The sequence below is a fragment of the Myotis daubentonii genome, chromosome 3, assembly GCF_963259705.1.
Source record: "Myotis daubentonii chromosome 3, mMyoDau2.1, whole genome shotgun sequence".
NCBI lineage: Eukaryota > Metazoa > Chordata > Mammalia > Chiroptera > Vespertilionidae > Myotis > Myotis daubentonii.
In genome coordinates this window covers 27,939,434-27,960,198 of record NC_081842.1, presented here as the reverse complement: position 1 = coordinate 27,960,198, position 20,765 = coordinate 27,939,434, and the positions used below count along the sequence as shown (strand labels likewise).

Genomic DNA, 20,765 nt, shown 5'->3' with positions numbered 1-20,765 from the left:
GGTTATGGACAAACTCATTTGGCACATAACATTCCTTTTCTTTACCTTTTTCTCTTCTCTCCTCTCTTCTTTCTTTTTCTGTTTCTTTAATGCAAAGGAATAGCCACAGATCCATTAGCTGTGGTCTAAAAGTCACTGGTGATATAAAGAATTGCATTTATATCTATAATGCAAATTTTCATTATACTGTTAAGACCTTTGGGAACAAACCCTAGAAAATATGATTCCCAGAAATATATGAGTTTTGGGAGGAACAAAACTTGGTTTTCATCACATCAAATGAGACTTTAGTCTATAGCCCCAGGCACAAAATAACATTTTTTGTCCACGAGGACTCTTCCTCTCCCACTGTTCTTAAAAGAGATTTTCCTGGTTTTCTTTAGTTGAAATGTGCTATCTTTGTTTTACAATGTTGTAATATGCTAATTTTGAAGTTACTATCTTTGTGCAAGGTAATAAGTGAGTGAAAAACAAATGCTAACATCTGCTATGGCATTTCCATTTTAAACCAAATGTGTGTATAATATTCTCTTTGGTAAGTGAATTAACATTTTCACATAACCATGAAAGATAAAATTTTAATAATCTCCCTTGGAGTTGTCTCTTTGAAATCATGTGCAAAGTAAGAAGTGACAATTTTAACAGAACACTATTCCTTCTTTCCTTTTAGATTTTTGAAGATTTCAAAGACAGAGAGTAAGTACCATGTCCTCTCTCTCTCAATCCACCTGGCATTAAAGCCAGTTAGAGAGGCAACTATTCATTTCTCTTAGAGTAGATTTAAGGCTACCAATGATTGTGTTAAATTCCAGAACACATGAGCTTCTTGATCACTGTCTAGCACTGCTATGTGGAATTACATTTCATATACATTTTGCAGTACCTGGAAAACATTCTAACATTTCTATGATGTCTTATAATCATCTTTTCAACCTTTACATTAACTGTCACTACTTCTTGAAAGAAGAGAATTTTAAATTATTACTCCAAGTATGTCTAAATGTCCTAAAGTAGAGTATCACATGACTAGTACCAGTCTAATGCATAGGGTGTTGATTTTAGTAAATTTGATTGGATCCCATAGATCCCATCTTAAGAAAGTCAATGGTAATATTTTGGGACATTTTCCTACATAAGACATTCCTACTCATCAGATTCTAAAAGCAGCTTTAGAGGAGAACTACTTGTACCATATAAGGGGACAGGTACCTGTGGTCCTCCATCTTCAAAACAATGTGTTGGTTGCATATCTATATCCTAATTAACTATCATCTCTTTTTCTGTCTTATTTATCCACAAAAATGTCAATAGTATTTTAACATTTTTAAAAGTATCTTCATTTAAAAAATCTTAGAAAATATAAAAAATAAAAAATTGTAGTCATACTGACCAAAGATAACTTTTTAAGCATATATGCATATGAGTTTTTATCTACTACAAAAATGCATATGCTTACATAACATACATATTTCAAAATATCTCTCAGGATATACTGAGATAAAGTTTCATTCACTTTTTATTCATTCACTTTTTATTTTTTATTTTAATGTGTTCATTCAAAAATGCAAATTTAGAGGAGTAAACAAAAGATTTTCTGCCTAAATAACTGGTTGAATAGATTTATCATATTCTGAGGCAAGGAAAGTTGTAGGTCCAGCAGGTCTAAATAGAGAAGCAAGAGTTTGGTTGAGGATGTGTTAACTTTCAGATACCTATTAGATATCTAAGAAAGAGATAGAAAAAGCACTTTATTAAATAAGAGGTGAATGGAAGGAAGATGTCTAGATTAGAGATATAAATTAGGTTGTCGCCAACATCGAGATGTTATATAAAGCCATTGGACAGAAGGAGATTACCGAGGGGTTGGGTGTAAATCTGTACTGAGCAGAGCCAGCACTCCAGCACTGAGACTTGATTTGATGTTAAGTCTCTGTTAAGCTATGGTGCTATTGCCAGATCTTTAAAACAACAACAAAAACTTGCTTCTTCCTAAGTTTCTAACCTTGACTCATCTCCCTTCCATCTATAATTCAACAAAATTTTCCTTTTGGAAAAACAAAAAACAAAACAACAAGTTTTTTTTTTTATATATCTAAGACAATCTTTTGGTTAAATTTATATCACCATTTAAATATATTTTCTTCAACTTCATAGCATTATCTACCTAATAAAAGTCTAAAAATAAGTAGAGTTTTGTTTTTATGCATATAACAGATATATATATCTGTTTGGGCACTTGTAATATTTATACATATATGCATACATACCTATAATTCACAGGCTAAATAATGACCCCCCCCCAAAAAAAAGACATCTACTCTCTAATCCCTGGAACTTGTAAATGTTACCTTATATTGCATAAATTAATTTTGCAGAAGTGATTAAGTTTAAAATTGAGAGAAAGAGATAATATTGCATTACCCAGGAGGGCACTAAATACAATAATATGTATTCTTTTCTTTAAATTAAATCTTTATTGTTCAGATTATTACAGTTGATCCTTCCCCCCCCCCCCCATAGCTCCCCTCCACCCGGTTCACACCCCACCCTCTGCCCTTACCCCCCCACCACTTGTCCTCATCCATAGGTGCATGATTTTTTTCCAGTCTCTTCTCGCACCCCCCACACTCCTTTCCCCCTGGACTGACAATTCATATGTATTCTTATAAGACAGAGGCAGAGGGTGATTTGAAACACAGAACAGGAGAAAGAAGGTGATGTGACCAGGAAGAGATTGGAGAGATTCAGACACAAGCTAAGAAATGCCAGCAGCCACCAGGATGTAGAAGATACAACAAATGAATTCTCCCCTGGAGCCTACGGAAGAAAGGTGGCCCTGCTGACACCTTGGTTTTGACACAGTGAAATTGACTTCAAATTTCTCACCTCTAGAAGAAGAAGAGAATAAATTTGAATTGTTTAATCCATCAAGTTTGTGTTAATGTGTCATACCAGTGATGGGAAATGAATATATATATATAATTTCACCAAGATATATCTAATTATTATTAATCTAACATAATTTTCCCTAGGTTTTTAAAGTTGTTTTCAAAGCTATTTTTAATCTGCTAGTTAAAATATATCTGCATTTTGTGAGTTTTCAGGTATATATCCGTTATATGTGCTCGGTCCACTCTACTCTCACTTCCTGTGGCCCTATCATATTTGGGTCCCACTACCTGAATCCGTCCCACTTTAACTTTTCTTGCCCTGGCAGGTGTTGGTTGAGCATTGTTCCATGAACCAAAAGTCATCAGTTTGATACCAGTAGGGGCACATGCCCTGGTTGCTGTCTCAATCTCCAGTAGGGGGCATGCAGGAGACAATGGATCCATGTTTCTCTCTCACATTGATGCTTCTCTCTCTCTCTCTAAAAATCAATAAAAGCATTATTTTTGTTTTCTTTATTGCTTTCCTCAGAAATACTCTGAAGTTTCCTCTCCAGTGTTTGCTCCTCTTCCTAGATTTGCCTTCTCTATCTAATCCTTTATTTTATTACCACCATTATTTTTATTAAATTTTGTAATTTGTGTTTTGCATCTCATATCGTTTTTATTTCAACTTATTTCCTCTTTGTGATTTGCTGTTATAATTCCATAAATGCAAAAAAATCCCTTTAATCTTTTAAAATAAATTTTTATTATTCACAAATATTCTAAAAAGTTCTAATTATTTATGCGCTAACAATTTCTCAAGCAAGTATTCTTTGATATGGCCATTTATTTTAGATTAATTATTTTTCCAGATCCCTAGACTAATACAGTGTTATGTGATAGAAATGTTGTGATAAATTTAGGGAAAAATAGGTGGGAATTCCTGGTCTAATCCTTAGGATACAGGTACAGGAAGAGGAGGCAGATTACATTTAATACAGTTTTAACCTATCAGTGGGCAAATGCACCATTTGGTCTAGTCCAAGAAGAATTTTGAGTGGAAGGTCCTGTCACAAAAAGCTTCTGAAAAGTTTCTTCTCAAGATAAGTGTGGTAGACATAAAATTGCCTTATCAATGCGCCATTTCAGTTTGCTTTTTTGTTTTACTTCTTTGTTTTATTTCATTTCATTTCACCTTGCATAACCCTGGGATGCACCATGATTTCCCTTTAGAGGTTTGTTTTGCTCCTTGGCTAACTCACTTCTCAGTACTAGAAATATTATAATTTTAAATGGTAGAATCCAAATGCTGTTGATCTGTAGGGGCAAAGATTTTTAAAATCCTGAAATTGTACCATGATGTAGGCTGATGTTATGTGTGATTCTTTTTTTCCCCTATTCTGAAAAAAGAAGAAAAAAACTTCATCCGTCCCCCGCAAAAAAAAAAACAAAACTGTAGGTAAATCAGTATGACAGAAATTGTTCATTAGAATCTCATAGACATATATCATCCAGAAAGAGTAACTTCAGTATTGTAATATTAACTGGTACACACACTATTGGTAGTAATTATTCTATAGGAAAAGACAATAAAAAATGTACGTCAACACCATCAGATAATAGTTACAAGAGCTATAAAATTATTTTACCGAAACACAACACTTACTACGTTTTCATTTTGAAAAGCACTCTACCAATGATTTTATTTATTTTTTTATCATAGACTCAAAATATCTCAGTCATGCTTTATATAATTATATGGTTTGGTAGAATTTAAAGACTTCTCTTATTTTTCATGGAGATATGTTTAATTAAGAGTCAAGAGGCATGATGCTGCTGAGATAATCAATTCTTGTTGCTCAGACATATTAAATTCACCCAATGCCTCTTCTTTCAATTGTTTTAAGATAGCCCTGGTTGATAAAGGTCAAGATGAGCATGTGAGGATTACTAAGCTAAAAGATTTTAAATGCTAATTAAATATAAGAAAATTATGTTGAACATAATTTACTTCAAAAACAAACTAAGGAAATCGTGTCTAATTCAATAATGTCTTAAGAAAAATTCCTGCCTCACACAAAATTTCTGAAAATTATTGGTCTCAGAATGTAACTGATTGAAATTAAGAAACCAGCACAGAATGTATGTGAAAGTGCTGAAATAAAAAAGAAAGAAAAGAGGAAAATAAAGGATGGACAAAAACAACATTAGGAAAGCAAAATTAGTTTCATGGAACAGATAAAAATTGTGGCCAAATAAATTGCCATTAAATCTAAAAATCTTAATAATAGAACAAGAGACAGTATGAACAATACGTGCTTCTAAGCAGAGATATAAGAATTTAAGAAAGATGTGGTAGCTAACAAAGAAAGACAACATGAGTTAGTAAACCACAGGGGGAAATGTAAGCAGGGAAAAATAATCTCAGCTATGAAGCCTCCACTAGGAGCAACACAAAAGAGAACTGTCCTGGCTGAAAACATAACAGGAAAATATAACAGGATTGAAATGCAAATAAAAGTAAAGAAAGTAAAAAAGAAAAAACACACACAAAAGATGAATATAAAAGATTTAGAAAGGAGATCTAATAAAATCAGCTTGCTCAGTGTGAAAATGAAATAAGAGGACAAAAACAGAGTTGGTGATATAATACAAGAAAGCATACATTAAATACAACCTTTTGTCTGTGAATTGAAAAAGGGCACGATTTCTCTGCAAAGAAAGAGTAAAAGCGGTCACATAGCCTAGGAATTCAACAAGACTTAAAAAAAAATTCTTTATAGAAAGATTAGAAAAACAACATAAATGTCCACTAATAGGATAGTATTGAAGCTTTAGTCATAAAATGAAATACCACACAGCAGTTAGATGAGGTAAGTCTTGCTGATATGAAAAATAACCAAGGTTTTTTTAATTGGAAAAAGTCAATGTGCATAATTAGCTCAGGAAACACAATGAAAAATAGTAACAGTGAATGACTCTGAGGAAGGAACTAGCTGGCTGTGATACAAATTGAAACTAATAATTTATTTCACATGTTCCATTTTTTAGTGCCTTTTGTACTTTGTAGCATACATGTGCATATATTACCTATGACAAATAACATGTCATTTTAAAAAGGCCACCAAAAAAATATCTATCCTATATAATAAAGAGCTAATATGTAAATGGTCATCACACCTTAACACAATCACGCTGTAATGGCTCAGACACTCAACACTGGGGAGAAGAGGAGTGGGGACCAGCCAGGCTACGGCCGGGAGAGGGACAAGCTGCCTGCCCACAGTCTCCTGGGGCTGTGGTCGGCCCGGGTGAAGCCGGCCTGGGTCCTGGGTGCCTGTGGCCGGCCAGAGGGAGGGAAGTCCGGGTCCTGGATGCCTGCAACTGGCCAGAGGAGGGAATCCTGGGTCTTGGGTACAGGGTGAGGCAGAGGCAGTTAGGGGCGATCACGCCAGCAGGGGAGCAGTTAGAAGCGATCACGCTGGTTGGGGAGCAGTTAGGGGGAATCAAGCAGGCAGGCAGAGGTGGTTAGGGCCAAATGAGCAGACAGGCAGGTGAGTGGTTAGGAGTCAGCGGTCCTGGATTGTGAGAGGCAGTCGGACATCCCCTGAGGGGTCCTGGATTGGAGAGGGACAGCCTCCTGCACAAATTTCATGCACTGGGCCTCTAGTAATAATCATAAAAGGATAATATGCTAATTAGACCAGACATCATTCTAGATGTTCTTCCTGACTAAGCTGGGGACAGAGGGAAGCCTGGGCCTGAAGGAAGCCAGACGGGTCCCGAGTGCCAGAGGGAAGCTGGTGATGGCAGCCAGGGGAAGGAAGGCCTACTCTTGCATGAATTTTCATGCATTGGGTCTCTAGTGTACATAATAAACACATAGACACAGACAGAGTATGGAGATAGCCAGGGGAAAGGAGAGATTGATGGATGCAGACAAAAGATGGGGAAGGAGGATGGGAAGAGTCTTTGCTTGGGTGCTGGGCACATGATGCAGTGTGCAGTTGATGTTTTATTGAGTTGTACACTTGAAATCCATATGGTTTTGCAAACCAATGTCTCCCCAATAAATTCATTCAATCAATCAATCAAAATAAAAAGACAGCCAAACCTGGCATTTAATTATTCTCAGGGAAAAAAGTGCAATAACGACAGCTGAAAACTATACTGTTGCTTTTGGCAGGCATTGTTCAGCAACATAACGAATGATGCGAGATAATTCCATCCAACATGTTAATACCTTCAACTACTTGGAGCAGCATTTTGAAGCTAACTAACCCATGAAGGCTGTGCTTTTCAAAATTATACATTTGGCAAGAGATTTACGAAAGTTCTTCCGTGTCTATGGATAGCTGGTCACACCTGCCCTTAACATTTCCAAGCCAAAATGTCTCTTCCATGCTCTATGGTGCATAACTCTACTGACTCAACCAGAGCATTGATTCTTTTACAAAAAAAGAAAAAAAAAAAGAAAAAAAGCCAGTAGAACTCTTTACATGAAAATACAATTTATAGTCTTTCATTTTCATAATGGAATGTTAAAATGGGCACTTAAAGTTTGCTTCAATCAATTGTAGGATGAGACAACATCCTAGATTGTTGGAACAGATAAAAGGATGTAAGGACCTGCCTAGCCAAGGTCACTGCTTCCTCTCATAAGATAAAGGAAAAGTGGCAGCGACCACACACTAACAGGATTCCTTTGTCCTTCATGTTACCCATACACACTCCCTTTCTCCATTTTTCTGTTGATAATATGTAACAGAAGGGTAGCAAAGGACAAAAAGGAAGAATACTGATTAGGGTAGTTAATTAGGCAGACAGAAAGGGAGGAGGTCCAGAGAGGATAGCGGCATCTTGGCCCGAACAATGAAAGCGGCCATAAACCAAGGACAGAGGTATCTCTGGCCTGAGCAGCTAGGAGAGCCATAAGGGAGATCAAAAGCAACTCCAACCAGCAAGATAAGGCGGAGAGGAAGACATACATTCACAGAGGATAAAGAAAAGTCACAGGAGGAAAAGAGGCTGTTTTACTCTTAGAGGGGAGAAGCCAGAGTTTCAGTCTCAAGGCTTGGCAGGATAAGGTTACTGGGTCACAGAGGATAGGTGGATGTTGCAAAATAAGGGAAGAGAAAGAGGAGCACCATGTGAGGTTTGAGCTTTGAAACTAATACGATGTAGCAGAATGACCAATGGGAAAAAGCAGGGGGGGCGGGTCCTAGATTAAGGAAAGGGTCTCTAGAATATATAATACCTCAAGACAGAGAGAGCAGTGGCCACCCTCTTTAGGGGTCCCTCTTAACCAGGAGAGACAGTCTTAGGAAGAGAAACTTAAAATTAGGAGTTTTAGAGATAGTACCTGCTTGCAGCCAACTTTTTGTACTTCTCACCTACCACCTTTGTCCATGCTTTCATTCTTCAAATCCATCTGGACAAGAACCTGGGAAAGAAATCACCCTTGCATCCTGCTCACAAAAAACAAAAAACAAAAAACCCAAATAAATACCATGTCCATGAAAAAGGTGAAGAGATTAAGAAACGCAAATATGTAGCTACAAAATAGTCATGGGGATGTAAAGTGCAGCATAGGGAATACAGTCAGTGATATTGTGATAAGTATGTATGGTGCCAGGTGGGCACTGGAAATATCGAGGGGAACAATTTGTAAAGTATACGGTTGTCTAGCGACTATGCTGTACACCTGAAACTAATACTATCTAATAAAGAGGGAATATGCTAATTGACTGTCACATCCTCAAAGATGGTGGTGCACACAGCCACAAGATGGCTGGCAGGGGAGGGCAGTTGTAGGTGATCAGGCCAGCAGGGGAGGGCAGTTAGGGGTGACCAGGCCTGCAGGAGAGGGCAGTTGGGGGAGACCAAGCTGGCAGGGGAGCAGTTAGGCATTGATGAGGCTGGCAGGGGAGTGGTTAGGGGATTATCAGGCTGGCAGGCAAAAGCAGTTTGGGGCAATCAGGCAGGCAGGCAGGGGAGCGGTTGGGAGCCAGCGGTCCCGTATTGTGAGAGGGATGTCCTACTGCTGGTTTAGGCCCATTCTATGGTTCCTAAACCAGCAGTCGGACATCCCACGAGGGGTCCCAGATTGGAGAGGGTGCAGGCTGGGCTGAGGGACACCCCCCCCCCCATGCACAAATTTTGTGCACCAGGCCTCTAGTCTACACTAATAAAAGACAAACATGCAAATTGACTGTACCTTTGCTATGCCTTAAGCCATACCCACCAGCCAATCAGAGCGACTATATGCAAATTAACCCAACCAAGATGGCGGCTGGCAGACATGGAGCTGGAATGAGTAGTAGGCTTGGTTGCCCAATGATGGAGGAAGCAGAGCTTCTCGCCTGCCGTGGCCTGGCTCTGAGCTCCACTCAAAGCAACAAAGTTTCAATTATAGAAGATAAATAAACCCCAGGTACCTGCTTTCAGCCAGCCGTGGCTACGGAGCTGGAGTGAGTAGGAGGCTGGGTTGCCCCTGGCGATGGAGGAAGCCAAGCTACCCTTCCACCTTCCCTGGCTGGCTCTGAGCTCCTCTCAAGGCTACAAAGTTTCAATTATAGAAGGTAAGTAAATCCCAGAATAAAAAAAAAGAAAGAAAAAAGGAGAGGCTGGTAGCTTCTGTCGTCAGGGGAACTTGGCCAGCCTGAAAACGGCCCTCAGCCCCTCACTCATATTGGCCAGGCACCCCAGTGGGGACCCCCACCCTGAAGGGGGTGTGACCAGCCTGAAAACACCCATCAGCCCCTCACCCAGGCTGGCCAGGCACCCCAGTGGGACTCCCACCCTGATCCAGGACACCCTTCAAGGCAAACCAGTCGGGACCCACCCATGCACCAGGCCTCTATCCTATATAATAAAAGGGTAATATGCAAACTGACCCTAACAGCAGAACGACTGGGAATGACTGGTCACTATGACACACACTGACCACCAGGGGGCAGATGTGCAATGCAGGAGCTTCCCCCTGGTTGTCAGTGTGCTCCCACTGCGGGAGCTCTGCTCAGCCACAAGCCAGGCCGACGGCTGCCAGTACAGTGGTGGTGGTGGGAGCCTGTCCCGCCTCCTCAGCAGTGCTAAGGATGTCTGACTGCAGCTTAGGTCTGCTCCCCGCTGGCAAGTGGACATCCCCCAGGGGCCCAGGTTGCCAGAGGGATGTCTGATTGCCAGCTTAGACCCAAAACCCCGGGGAGAGGGCCTAAGCCAGCAGGTGGTCATCCCCCGAGGGGTCCCAGACTGCGAGAGGGCAAAGCCAGGATGAGGGACCCCCCTGCCCGAGTGCACAAATTTTTGTGCACCAGGCCTCTAGTCTATAATAATATTGAATGTCAACTGTAATTAAAAAATAAAATTTAAAAAATAAATAAAATTGCTGCATTTGTGATTTTTGGAAAACAAAACAAGCAAAAAAAATCATGTCCAGACAGGTTCTTTATCAGATAATCAGACCTGTTTTCCAATTGAGATAAAGCTACTTCTTCCTAGAATTTCCACCATACCTGCTTCTGTAGTTTCTGAATAAAGCAAGTATAACTCTTACACATTAGATATTATTGTTGACATTTTTGTTATGCAGAAAAACAATCTCAATAAAGAAAGCAGTGCATTGTTTTTGTTCTGTCACAAGTTCCATATTCCATTGCCAACTATCCAGAGGCCTTCCTTAGGGCACACTGCAATGCCTTAGGTTGAGTGCTCATCAATGCTCCCCCAAATCAGTGTGGCCTAAATCTGAGATGAAAATAACAAGACCAAAACCTTCATGCTGTAAAGCAAAATGAACTTCAGAGTGTAATAAAGAATGAAAGCATTGATTTGAGCAAAAGCAGTTGCAGCCTAGGAGACACAGATTCAGGTTAGCAACCTAAACTGTGTTCCACCAAGACAAAGTGAAAGCTTTTGCTCAGGTTCCCAATTAGGTCCATTTTATGTAGATGAGGTGTCCAAATCTGTACACTTTCTGATTGGTGTGAATCACACGCTTCTGATTGGTTGCCATGGAACAGTTCCGATTGGATGGAGCACGAACTTCCTTATAAAGTTGTCACAGTGAGGCTTAAAAAAGCATAGTGCAGGAGGTTGAGCGCTCAATCTGAGGTTCTTGGTATACAGAGTATGTGATAAACCACTGTAAGCAAATGGCCACTAAGCTTTTATTATTTATAAAATTGGATCCCTCAATTGAGCATGAGGAGTCCATCTCAGGAAATAAATTCCTTCTGGGGTTCACATCAAATTAATCTTTCTTCTTAGGGTTCACAATTTCAATAATCGATAAAAATTGTGGAGCTTAGAAAGGATAGCAGGAATCACGGGAGATAAAGTTGAATTGTGTAGGTTCCTATAAGAGTATTAGAAATTTGCATTTTACCTTAAATTCAGTGGGGCGGTATTAGAAGGATAATAAGATAGGAATGACATGCTCTGATTTAGATTTTAAAAGATCATTGTGATTGCTGCGTGACAAATAGATATTTGGCAAAGGCAGTCCAAGCAGCAGCAAGGAGACCAATAAGGAGGCTTTTAAAATAGCCCAGACAGGAAATAATTGTGGCTTGAAAGTGAGTAATCACAGTGAAGATCCGAATAAGATAGAATATGCTTTGAAGTTGAAATAATCAGAGCTTTCTAAGTATTGGATATGGGTGTGAAGAAAAAGGAGAATGACTAAGAAGTTTGGATTCATGAACTCAGTGTATGGTGCTGCAGTGACATGGGGCAGCTGAGATGGGAAAACCCAGGAGGCAGAACATATTTATTTGTTAAATGTGCAATTCCAGTGTTCTGTTCTGGAGGTGCTTACAATATACATTGCCTATATTTAAATAAACCTCATAGTCCTTAGGATGCATTTTTTGACCTTTATTTCTGATGTAAGAGCATCCAACCACATCTCTAGTTAATCTTAACAAGCATACCTAAGTCCCATTTTCAAAACAAACCTGCTATTCCATTTTTCTTTGTTTGATCTACCTACATTTGCACTTTCCTGATAAAGTGCTACACAACTTATAAGCTTTAAGAATACATCAGTTTCTTTCTAGGGCTTTCCTTGACCCTTATCAGGGATAAGTGTCTTTCCCCAAGCAGTATCACTTCATTTTATTTATACTTTTTAGTATAAGGTGACACACTGACATTGCCATCAACTCTACCATGAGTTCCTCAAAGGTGAGCATATCTCTAATTCATATTAAGATTCCTGGAGACCAGCCCAGTGCATACTTCTCACTACAGACAAGTTTTCATCTGCACTCATGCTGAAAAAATAACCCACAGGCAATATTTTCAGACCCGCCCACATACATATAAATAGCAAGTCTCTCTCTAGATACATCTTCAAGTACAAAGGACCAAGGTATGGTTAAAAAAATCAAAGGCTTAATTTTAAAACGAATGGCAAAGGTATGGCTTTATATTTTTAAAACCGTCCTGACTTATATGTATTTTTATTTTTACATTAAAAAACATTTCATTATGGATTTGGAAGAAAGAATACTGTTTTCAACTTTCTCAGTTTCCACTCTTCTGTTGTTAGTAAATATTGTACGTCGGAACACATTATTCCCATTCTAAATTTGCTCATTTGTAATTAAACCAAAATGGTTTCCTTGCAAGTTGCACATAGGGGTCAAGTACGTGACAATGAGTCAGAGACTACGAGGCAGTAATAGCAGTAAGTCTGGCTCAACTGTGGGGCCCATTGTGGAGAAGGGTGCGTGCCAACTGAATGGGTATGTGCCCTCTCTTTGCTTCTTTTCACAGTCGCGGGGGTCTGCCAAAAATCTGTATATTGCTGGCAGGCAAGCAAAGCCAATCTAAGCACCTGTGTTGCAAAACTCAGCAATTGTGTGATTGCCGTTAGTGATCCATCTGTGAGGCTGGTACTTGCCACATGTCAGTTGACTCACATAAGGTGGGTTGAAGGGAAATTCCACTGGATAAGGAGGGAGACAGCAAAATTAATATGTCACTTGTTCTTCTTCGTGATTGAAAAAATATATAACAAACATTGATGAAAAGTGAGAATTTTAAAATGTATTTGAATTGATTAGTAACTGGTATTACATGATAAATGGAAAAGGTTTAATTCAAAAAGGAAAAAAAAAGTGTAGGAACAAAGCCTGGACTTTCCTTAATGACTTGTTACACACAAATGGAGTATCAGAGCCACTGGGACAGCGGAGAAGAAAAAAAAATCACGTCTTACAAAGAATCTAAAATGTTAGTGAGGGTCATTATCTTTGATTCTTAAATAAAATTTAAAAAATCTCATTTACCAAGACTCAAAATATTTAGACTTTGTGGGGTCAGCATTTATCTAAACTGAAGAGATGCTTGTATTATCAATGAAATTATACTTAATGAAGTATAATTGATGTGTGAACTATTACTGGGAAAATGTTGAAACTTCTTTTGAGCACAAACATATTTTGCACACTTAGGTCTGTCAATATAGGAACAATATGCAAATCAAAAGTTACATGCTAATAGCAATCATTACATGTACTGAGCATGTGACATGCACTGAATGAAGTGTGACAAGCATCTTATTTTACTTTGTTAAAGCTATTAAAGTTCAAGAACCGTGGCTCATGCCTGGCGGTGGTGGCTCAGTGGCTGAGCTTTGACCTGTGAACCAGGAGGTTACTGTTCGATTCCTTGCTGAGGCACATGCCCAGGTTGTGGGCTCTATCTCCAATGGGGAGCTTGCAGGAGGCAGCCAATCAATGATTCTCTTTCATCATTGATGTTTCTATCTCTCTCTCTCCCTCTCCCTTCCTCTCTGAAATCAATAAAAATATATTTAAAAATGTAAATAAATTAAAAAAGAACTGTGGTTCAGAGAAGTTAACTTAACTATTCAAAAAAAATGACCTCTTTAATATTCCTTAATATAATTTTTACTTCCTTCAAATTATTTTAGTGGCACTTTTCATAGTGGTGCCTATTAAGCAATACTTCATAAACATCTCAGTCCCTGAGCTAATGAGATGGTATAATCCAATAATATTGTATTATGAAGTATATAGTACCATACTGTTCATGTACTAGCTGAGAAAATCAATAAAAGACAAAATACTCATGGAATATGTCAATGGAAATATGAAGGATAAAAACAATATCTGTCATGAAAAGGTTCAGTTGGGAAATGACAAATTGGGATTTTAAAAAAGCAGTATTTCTGCCCCGATCTATTTAATGACAAAATAATACATGCCTCCCATATAGTTGCTTCTGTCTCTCCAATTTTTAAAAGAGCATTTATTCAACCAAAGAAGAATGTATACCAAATATCTCTTAGTAATGAGTATAGAGATAATTTATATTTTCAGATTTTGCTCTCCTGTGTTTCTAAAATACATAACTATTTAATTGTGAAATTAAATACTTGAAAGGAAATTTAAGATGATCCATTGTAAGGATGGTAAACATTGAACTTAGAAATTCCAAAGGCACATGACTTTAAAGCAATGTAAAATACTACCATGAAAGTAGTAAAAATAGAGATTCTTCTAGATTCTCAAATGCATAGAAATATTAGTTGAGAATGCATTCTTTATGTTAGGGAGTGCTTATTGATTAGATGTTTTTATTGTTCCAACATTTCATTAGAATAATTTTTAAAGAGAAAAGTTGAAAGAATTTTACAGTAAACATTCAATACAAATTATGTCTCTGTTGCAATGAACATTTTGCTTATTGCTTTCTAGTCATCTACATTCATGTACTTTCTAAACACAAATTCATCTCTCTTATTTTTTTTGTTTTACCTTTTTTTATTGATTAAGTTATTACATATGTGTTCTTATCCCCACATTACCCCCTATCCCCCCACTCATGACTTCAACCCCCTGTTGTCCGTGTCCATTGGTTAGGCCTATATGCTTGCATATAAGTCCTTTGGTTGATCTCTCTCCCTTACCCCCACCGTCCCCTACCTTCCCTCTGAGGCCCGATGGTTGGATCAATGCTTCTCCATCTCTGGATCTGTCCTTGTTCATCAGTTTATGTTGTTCATTATATTCCACAAATGAGTGAGATCATGTGGTATTTATCCTTCTCTGACTGGATATATGAATCCCAATGTTCATAGCAGCACACTTTAACATAGCTAAGATTTGGAAACAGCCTAAGTGCCCATCAGCAGATGAATGGATTAGAAAACTGTGGTACATCTACACAATGGAATACTATGTTGCTGTAAAAAAGAAGGAATTCTTACCATTTGCCACTGCATGGATGGAACTGGAGAGCATTATGCTAAGTGAAATAAGCCATCTATATTATTTTTGATGCATTTCAAATAAAGTTACAGACAACAGTATAATCCAGCCGTGGGCAAACTACGGCCGGCGGGCCGGATCCCGCCCGTTTGAAATGAATAAAACTAAAAAAAAAAAGACCATACCCTTTTATGTAATGATGTTTACTTTGAATTTATATTAGTTCACACAAACACTCCATCCATGCTTTTGTTCCGGCCCTCTAGTCCAGTTTAAGAACCCATTGTGACCCTCGAGTCAAAAAGTTTGCCCACCCCTGGTATAATCCCACAAGTACTTCAACATGCATTTTATTAATCAGAATTCAATATTTGTTTCCAGTGCTTTTTCATTGTTGTTTTTGAAGTAAATTTCAGATATAATTCAATGCATAAGTCCTGAGTGTCTTTTTAATGAAATCTGACAAATGTATCTAAATGTTGATTTTAAAAGGTCATGAACGCCCTTATGATTTCACATATTTGTGGTATCTAAAGAACAAAATAAACAAAAAAAAATTGAAATAGACTCAGAAACTGGTGGCTGCCAGATGGGAGAGGCATTGTAGTGCTGGGTGAAAGAGGTAAAGAGATTAAGAAGTACAAACTGGTAGTTAACAAAATAGTCACAGTGGTTATAAAGTACAATACACCCAATGAATTGTGATAACAATGTATGGTACCAGGTGAGAACTGGAAAAAATATCATGGGAAATATCAAAGTATATAATTGTCTAAACACTATGCTGTACACCTGAAACCACTATAAAAAGTAAACTGAAAAAAAATGATATATAATAAAAGCAAAAGAGAGAGAGAGAGGGAGGGAGAGAGAGAGAAATTGATTCACATTGAGCTCATCTTCTTACTGTTATATTCTCAATAGCTTTTCAGGTTGGTGGATTGAGGGTTATAAATAAAAATCAAATTCCACATTACTGAATTGTATTTTATGTGCAATTTCACCACTTATTATTTTTCACTAATTATTAGAGTTCTAAGTTGCAAACAATAACAACAAAATAACTCAGGTGGATCTAAATCTCTTCTGCCTGAGCAAAGGAAAAATTTATTGAAAAAAATATATTGAGTTTATGTTTCAATGAAGAGCATAGAGAAAAAAACACACCAGCAGTTGGAAGAGCCAGGCTGGGAAGTGAGTGGAGACATGGGCTAAGGTAATAACTAGGATTGTTAAACCTGGCCAGAGGAAGACACCATGTAACAGAGACTGATTACTGCCACAGCACCAGGTCCGCACTGGCTAGGATGAGGTCGAGTGGACAGTACCTGACCTACCCTGGCCCAACATTAAAATCCACATCAAGAAGCACAGTCCCTGTGGGACATTGGGGAGTCTTTGAATGTGAGAATTTAGTATTTTTAGCTCCTCTGGTATGTGCAGCAGGCTTAGCATCTCAACAAGAACCACGAAGAAGGAAATTCTTTAATTACAGTCAGGAATTTCATGATTGGTACCCCACATTTTTCAAATATCATCATTTCATTACAACCCTCTAAAGCTGTAACCAGGGCAAACAAAACATTCTTGTTTTATGGATGAGGGATTTTTTAAGACAACTGATATTTTGTCAACTTGACCGTAATACTACATTTTCTGGTTTGACTAGTGAGTACTTGTCAGATTAGGACAGCGAGACCTCTTTTTGTTTTTTTCTGGACAGGGCTGCAGAGCCCATGGTGGTTAGACTAGGAGAGGTAATTTATGACACCAACTAAGCCAGATGGTTCCTTACCCAGGAATCTAGACAGTTAATCTCGATTATGGCATCTCTCTACAATAGAAGATTCTAAACTTGAAAACCAAAGGCAGCCGTTTTCAGAAATGAGAATAGGTTGGACAGCAGCAAGACTGAACAAGAAAACCCCCCAAAGTAATTACTGAAGACACAGCCCTAATGGCAATTATGTTGGCGGTTCCAGTTCTTCTCCTGAGACCTGGGCACAAGAGGTCCTTGTAAACTGTGAATTACTTGTGTATTTTATTCTGATGTTAACTTTTGCTTTTTGATTAAGCAATTCCCAACGGGTTTGTTATTGCCAGTAGGAGCTATAATCATTGTATTAATAGCTAGAGTCCTGGCCCAGTGCATGAAATTCGTGCATGGTGGGGTCCCTAGGCCTGGCTGGCAATCAGGGCTGTTTGGGGCCAGTGGATCAGGGCAGGCCGGGCACGGAAGAAATGGATGCCAGATGCCGAAGCTGCCATTGCCAGTGCCCCACCAGCGCGCAGTGCCCCACCTCCTCCCTGATTCCTACCCTCACTACCAAGCTGCCGCCGTGGTGGGCAGGCAGCAGGCCGATTGAGGCATGCCAGCCGGGGCGGAGAGACAGGGCACAGGAGGTTGCCACCAGCCCTGAGGATGGAGCCAGCCCTCAGCCTCCCTGGGAAAGGGGCCATGTCCGCCACCACCCACCCCCTGTTCCCTGTCCCAGCCCAGGATCCAGTCCCCATCAGGCCATCAGGCCTGCTGGCCAGGGGGAGGGACTGTGGGAGATTGGCCAGCCAGGGGAGGTTGGCTGTGGGAGTGCACTGACCACAGCGGGCAGCTCCTGCATTGAGTGTCTTTCCCTTGGTGGTCAGTGTGCATCATAGCGACTGGTCGTTCCAGTCATTCTGGTTGTTCTGGTCACTTACGTATATATATAGATGACCCTGATTTGAAACCTGCTTTCACCTACATTGCAGTGATAGGTCTCAATTTATTAAGTGTGAACCTCAACATTTTCTAATTATAATTTTTCATATAATTAATATTGAATTTATGCCCTCCTCAATAAATAATGTCACAGAATAATGGGTTTCTTTTAAAACAAGAAATCCCTGCTTGTACTTTCAGAAGTACCCGAGAGACAAAAAGGAATCAAGATGTACTGAAGAACCGTCTCACCTTCATTTAAATTATTATCCATTTTATCTCCTCCACCCATTTCTATAAAACATTAATAAGGCTGTAAGTCTAAGCTCTTATGTCACTGAACTGTGTAGCTTTGGACTCTATAGGAGATTGACTCCAAATATGGTATTTTTTTTGGTTACAGTAATGTGCATATGAGAGGCAATAACTCATCTCTGCAAGCTCTAATTCCATAATAATTTATTCCAAAGCCTTGGCAGCTAATGCTTCACTCGCTATTAATAGAAAACTGTGCAAGTGGTGTAGGTGGTGCTTTCAGTTTAGTGATGCTGGAGTTAATTTTTTTTTAATTTATAAAGTATTTATAAATCTCATCTTTGTGAGCTGCTAAAACTGTGTAGGCTGAAACCAGTTATCTCCTTATCTTGCAGCCTTCTAAATTGTATCCACTTCTGTAGCCTACATAATGACTTATACTCCTCTTACTAAATCTGTTGTATGACCCCATCTGTTGCTTTGCATCTTGTGAAAGAGCTGATTATTTGTGTGGCTCATGACTAGAACTTACTTTGTTATTCCAATTACCCTACTGCAGGTTTTTTACAGAAAGTTTGAGGGCTTGTTGCAATCACATTCCTGGATTCTGTCTAAGTACTGGCAGTAACGCTTTCAGCTTTTACCTTCATGAATTCTCCTTATTTTTTTTTTTTTTTATTTCTAGAATTTTTTATTTATTTTATTTTTACAGTTTACCAATTTAACAATATTTTATTTTATTTTATTTTATTTTTTTAATTAAATCTTTATTGTTCAGATTATTACATTTGTTCCTCTTTTTTCCCCCCCCATAACTCCCCTCCTCCCAGTTCCCGCCCCACCCTCCACCCTCACTCCCCTCCCACTGTCCTCATCCATAGGTGCACGATTTTTGTCCAGTCTCTTCCCACATCTCCCACACCCCTTTCCCCCCCAAGAATAGTCAGTCCATTCCCTTTCTATGTCCCTGATTCTATTATAATCAACAGTTCATTCTGTTCATCAGATTATTTATTCACTTGATTCTTAGATTCACTTGTTGATAGATGCATATTTGTTGTTCATAATTTGTATCTTTACCTTTTTCTTCCTCTTCCTCTTCTTAAAGGATACCTTTCAGCATTTCATATAATCCTGGTTTGGTGGTGATGAACTCCTTTAGCTTTTCCTTATCTGTGAAGCTCTTTATCTGACCTTCAATTCTGAATGATAGCTTTGCTGGATAAAGTAATCTTGGTTGTAGGTTCTTGGTATTCATCACTTTGAATATTTCTTGCCACTCCCTTCTGGCCTGCAAAGTTTCGGTTGAGAAATCAGCTGACAGTCGTATGGGTATTCCCTTGTAGGTAACTGAGTTTCTTTCTCTTGCTGTTTTTAAGATTCTCTCTTTATCTTTTGCTCTTGGCATTTTAATTATGATGTGTCTTGGTGTGGTCCTCTTTGGATTCCTTTTGTTTGGGGTTCTCCACGCTTCTTGGACCTGTAAGTCCATTTCTTTCACCAGGTGGGGGAAGTTTTCTGTCATTATTTCTTCAAATAGGTTTTCAATATCTTGCTCTCTCTCATCTTCTGGCACCCCTATAATTCTGATGTTGGTACGCTTGAAGCTGTCCCAGAGGCTCCTTACACTATCCTCGCATTTTTGGATTCTTTTTTCATTTTGCTTTTCCGGTTGGATGTTTTTTGCTTCCTCGCATTTCAAATCATTGACTTGATTCTTGCGCTCCTCTGGTCTGCTGTCGGGCGTCTGTATAATATTCGTTATTTCAGTCCGTGTATGCTTAATTTCTAGTTGGTTCCCCAATATAAGATCGAGGGTCTTATTAGTTTTCGTGTAGAGCTCATTAAGTTTATCGGCAGCTTCTAAACAGTTCTTGAGAGACCTTAAAAGTGTGGTTCTGAACTCTATATCTTCCTTTGACAATTTTGTCCTGTTTCTTTGTCTCCGCATTTTGTTATGCTTCCTTGGTGCACCCCCTAGTGGTCTTTGTTCGCAGTCTTATAGTTAAATCTTGATTGTTGTAGTTAATCCCAGGGAGGGTTTGACCTCCAGGCCAAGTGGCTATGAGAATCAGCTGTGTCAGCAGTGAGAGAACTTCTGTCCTCTAGGGAGGTGCTAATCTAGCCTTTGCCTGAGGCTATCCAGCAAATGCCTCTGTGCAGGGCTTGGGCAGGGCGGGTCGCACAGGATCAACAGGGTGGGCCGGAGAGAGCAGTTATGGCGGCTCTCAGTCCTGTCCCCAGGGGCTCTGCCTCTCTGAGTCCCAGCACCCGCTGCAAAGTTGGGAGAGAAAGCTGCACTGGCTCTGACCGAAGCCAGACAGTCCCACTTCTCCCGTTTGAGTATGGGTCCTCAAAGACTCGCCTGTATCTGGAGCTCAGAGTCTGCGACTCCCTCCCGATTGAAAACAACAACCGCGCCCTCCGCCGCCAGCCCGCTCCTCGCACTCCGCACCTCAGAATTTGACTTCAGCACTGCGCCTCCTCTGAGTGTCCGTGTGCGTTTCTCTTTCCTCCTAGTTGTAGGACTTCCACTCAGCCAGCGTTCCTGTGGTTCTGGGTGATGTCCCTTCCGTTTTTTGGTTTCACTTTTGAAGTAGTTGTTCAAAGCAGCAAACTCCGGCGTTAACCTATGCCGCCATCTTCGAATTCTCCTTATTTATATCTGGTAATACCCCATGCCCTGAGGCCTAAAAC

The 20,765-nt window shown here is 39.3% G+C and overlaps 1 protein-coding gene across 1 annotated transcript in view; it reads left to right on the top strand.

Moving 5' to 3' along the window:
• BCHE (butyrylcholinesterase) overlaps positions 1-3,591 on the top strand; it is a 58,492-nt gene extending 54,901 nt beyond the window's left edge. The window contains exons 5-6 of the mRNA XM_059686950.1: positions 671-696; positions 2,671-3,591. Of these exons, the coding sequence (XP_059542933.1) occupies positions 671-678 (8 nt within the window). The 3' untranslated portion in view covers positions 679-696; positions 2,671-3,591. The remainder of the gene's footprint in view (positions 1-670; positions 697-2,670) is intronic.
• The last annotated feature ends 17,174 nt before the right edge of the window (positions 3,592-20,765 follow it).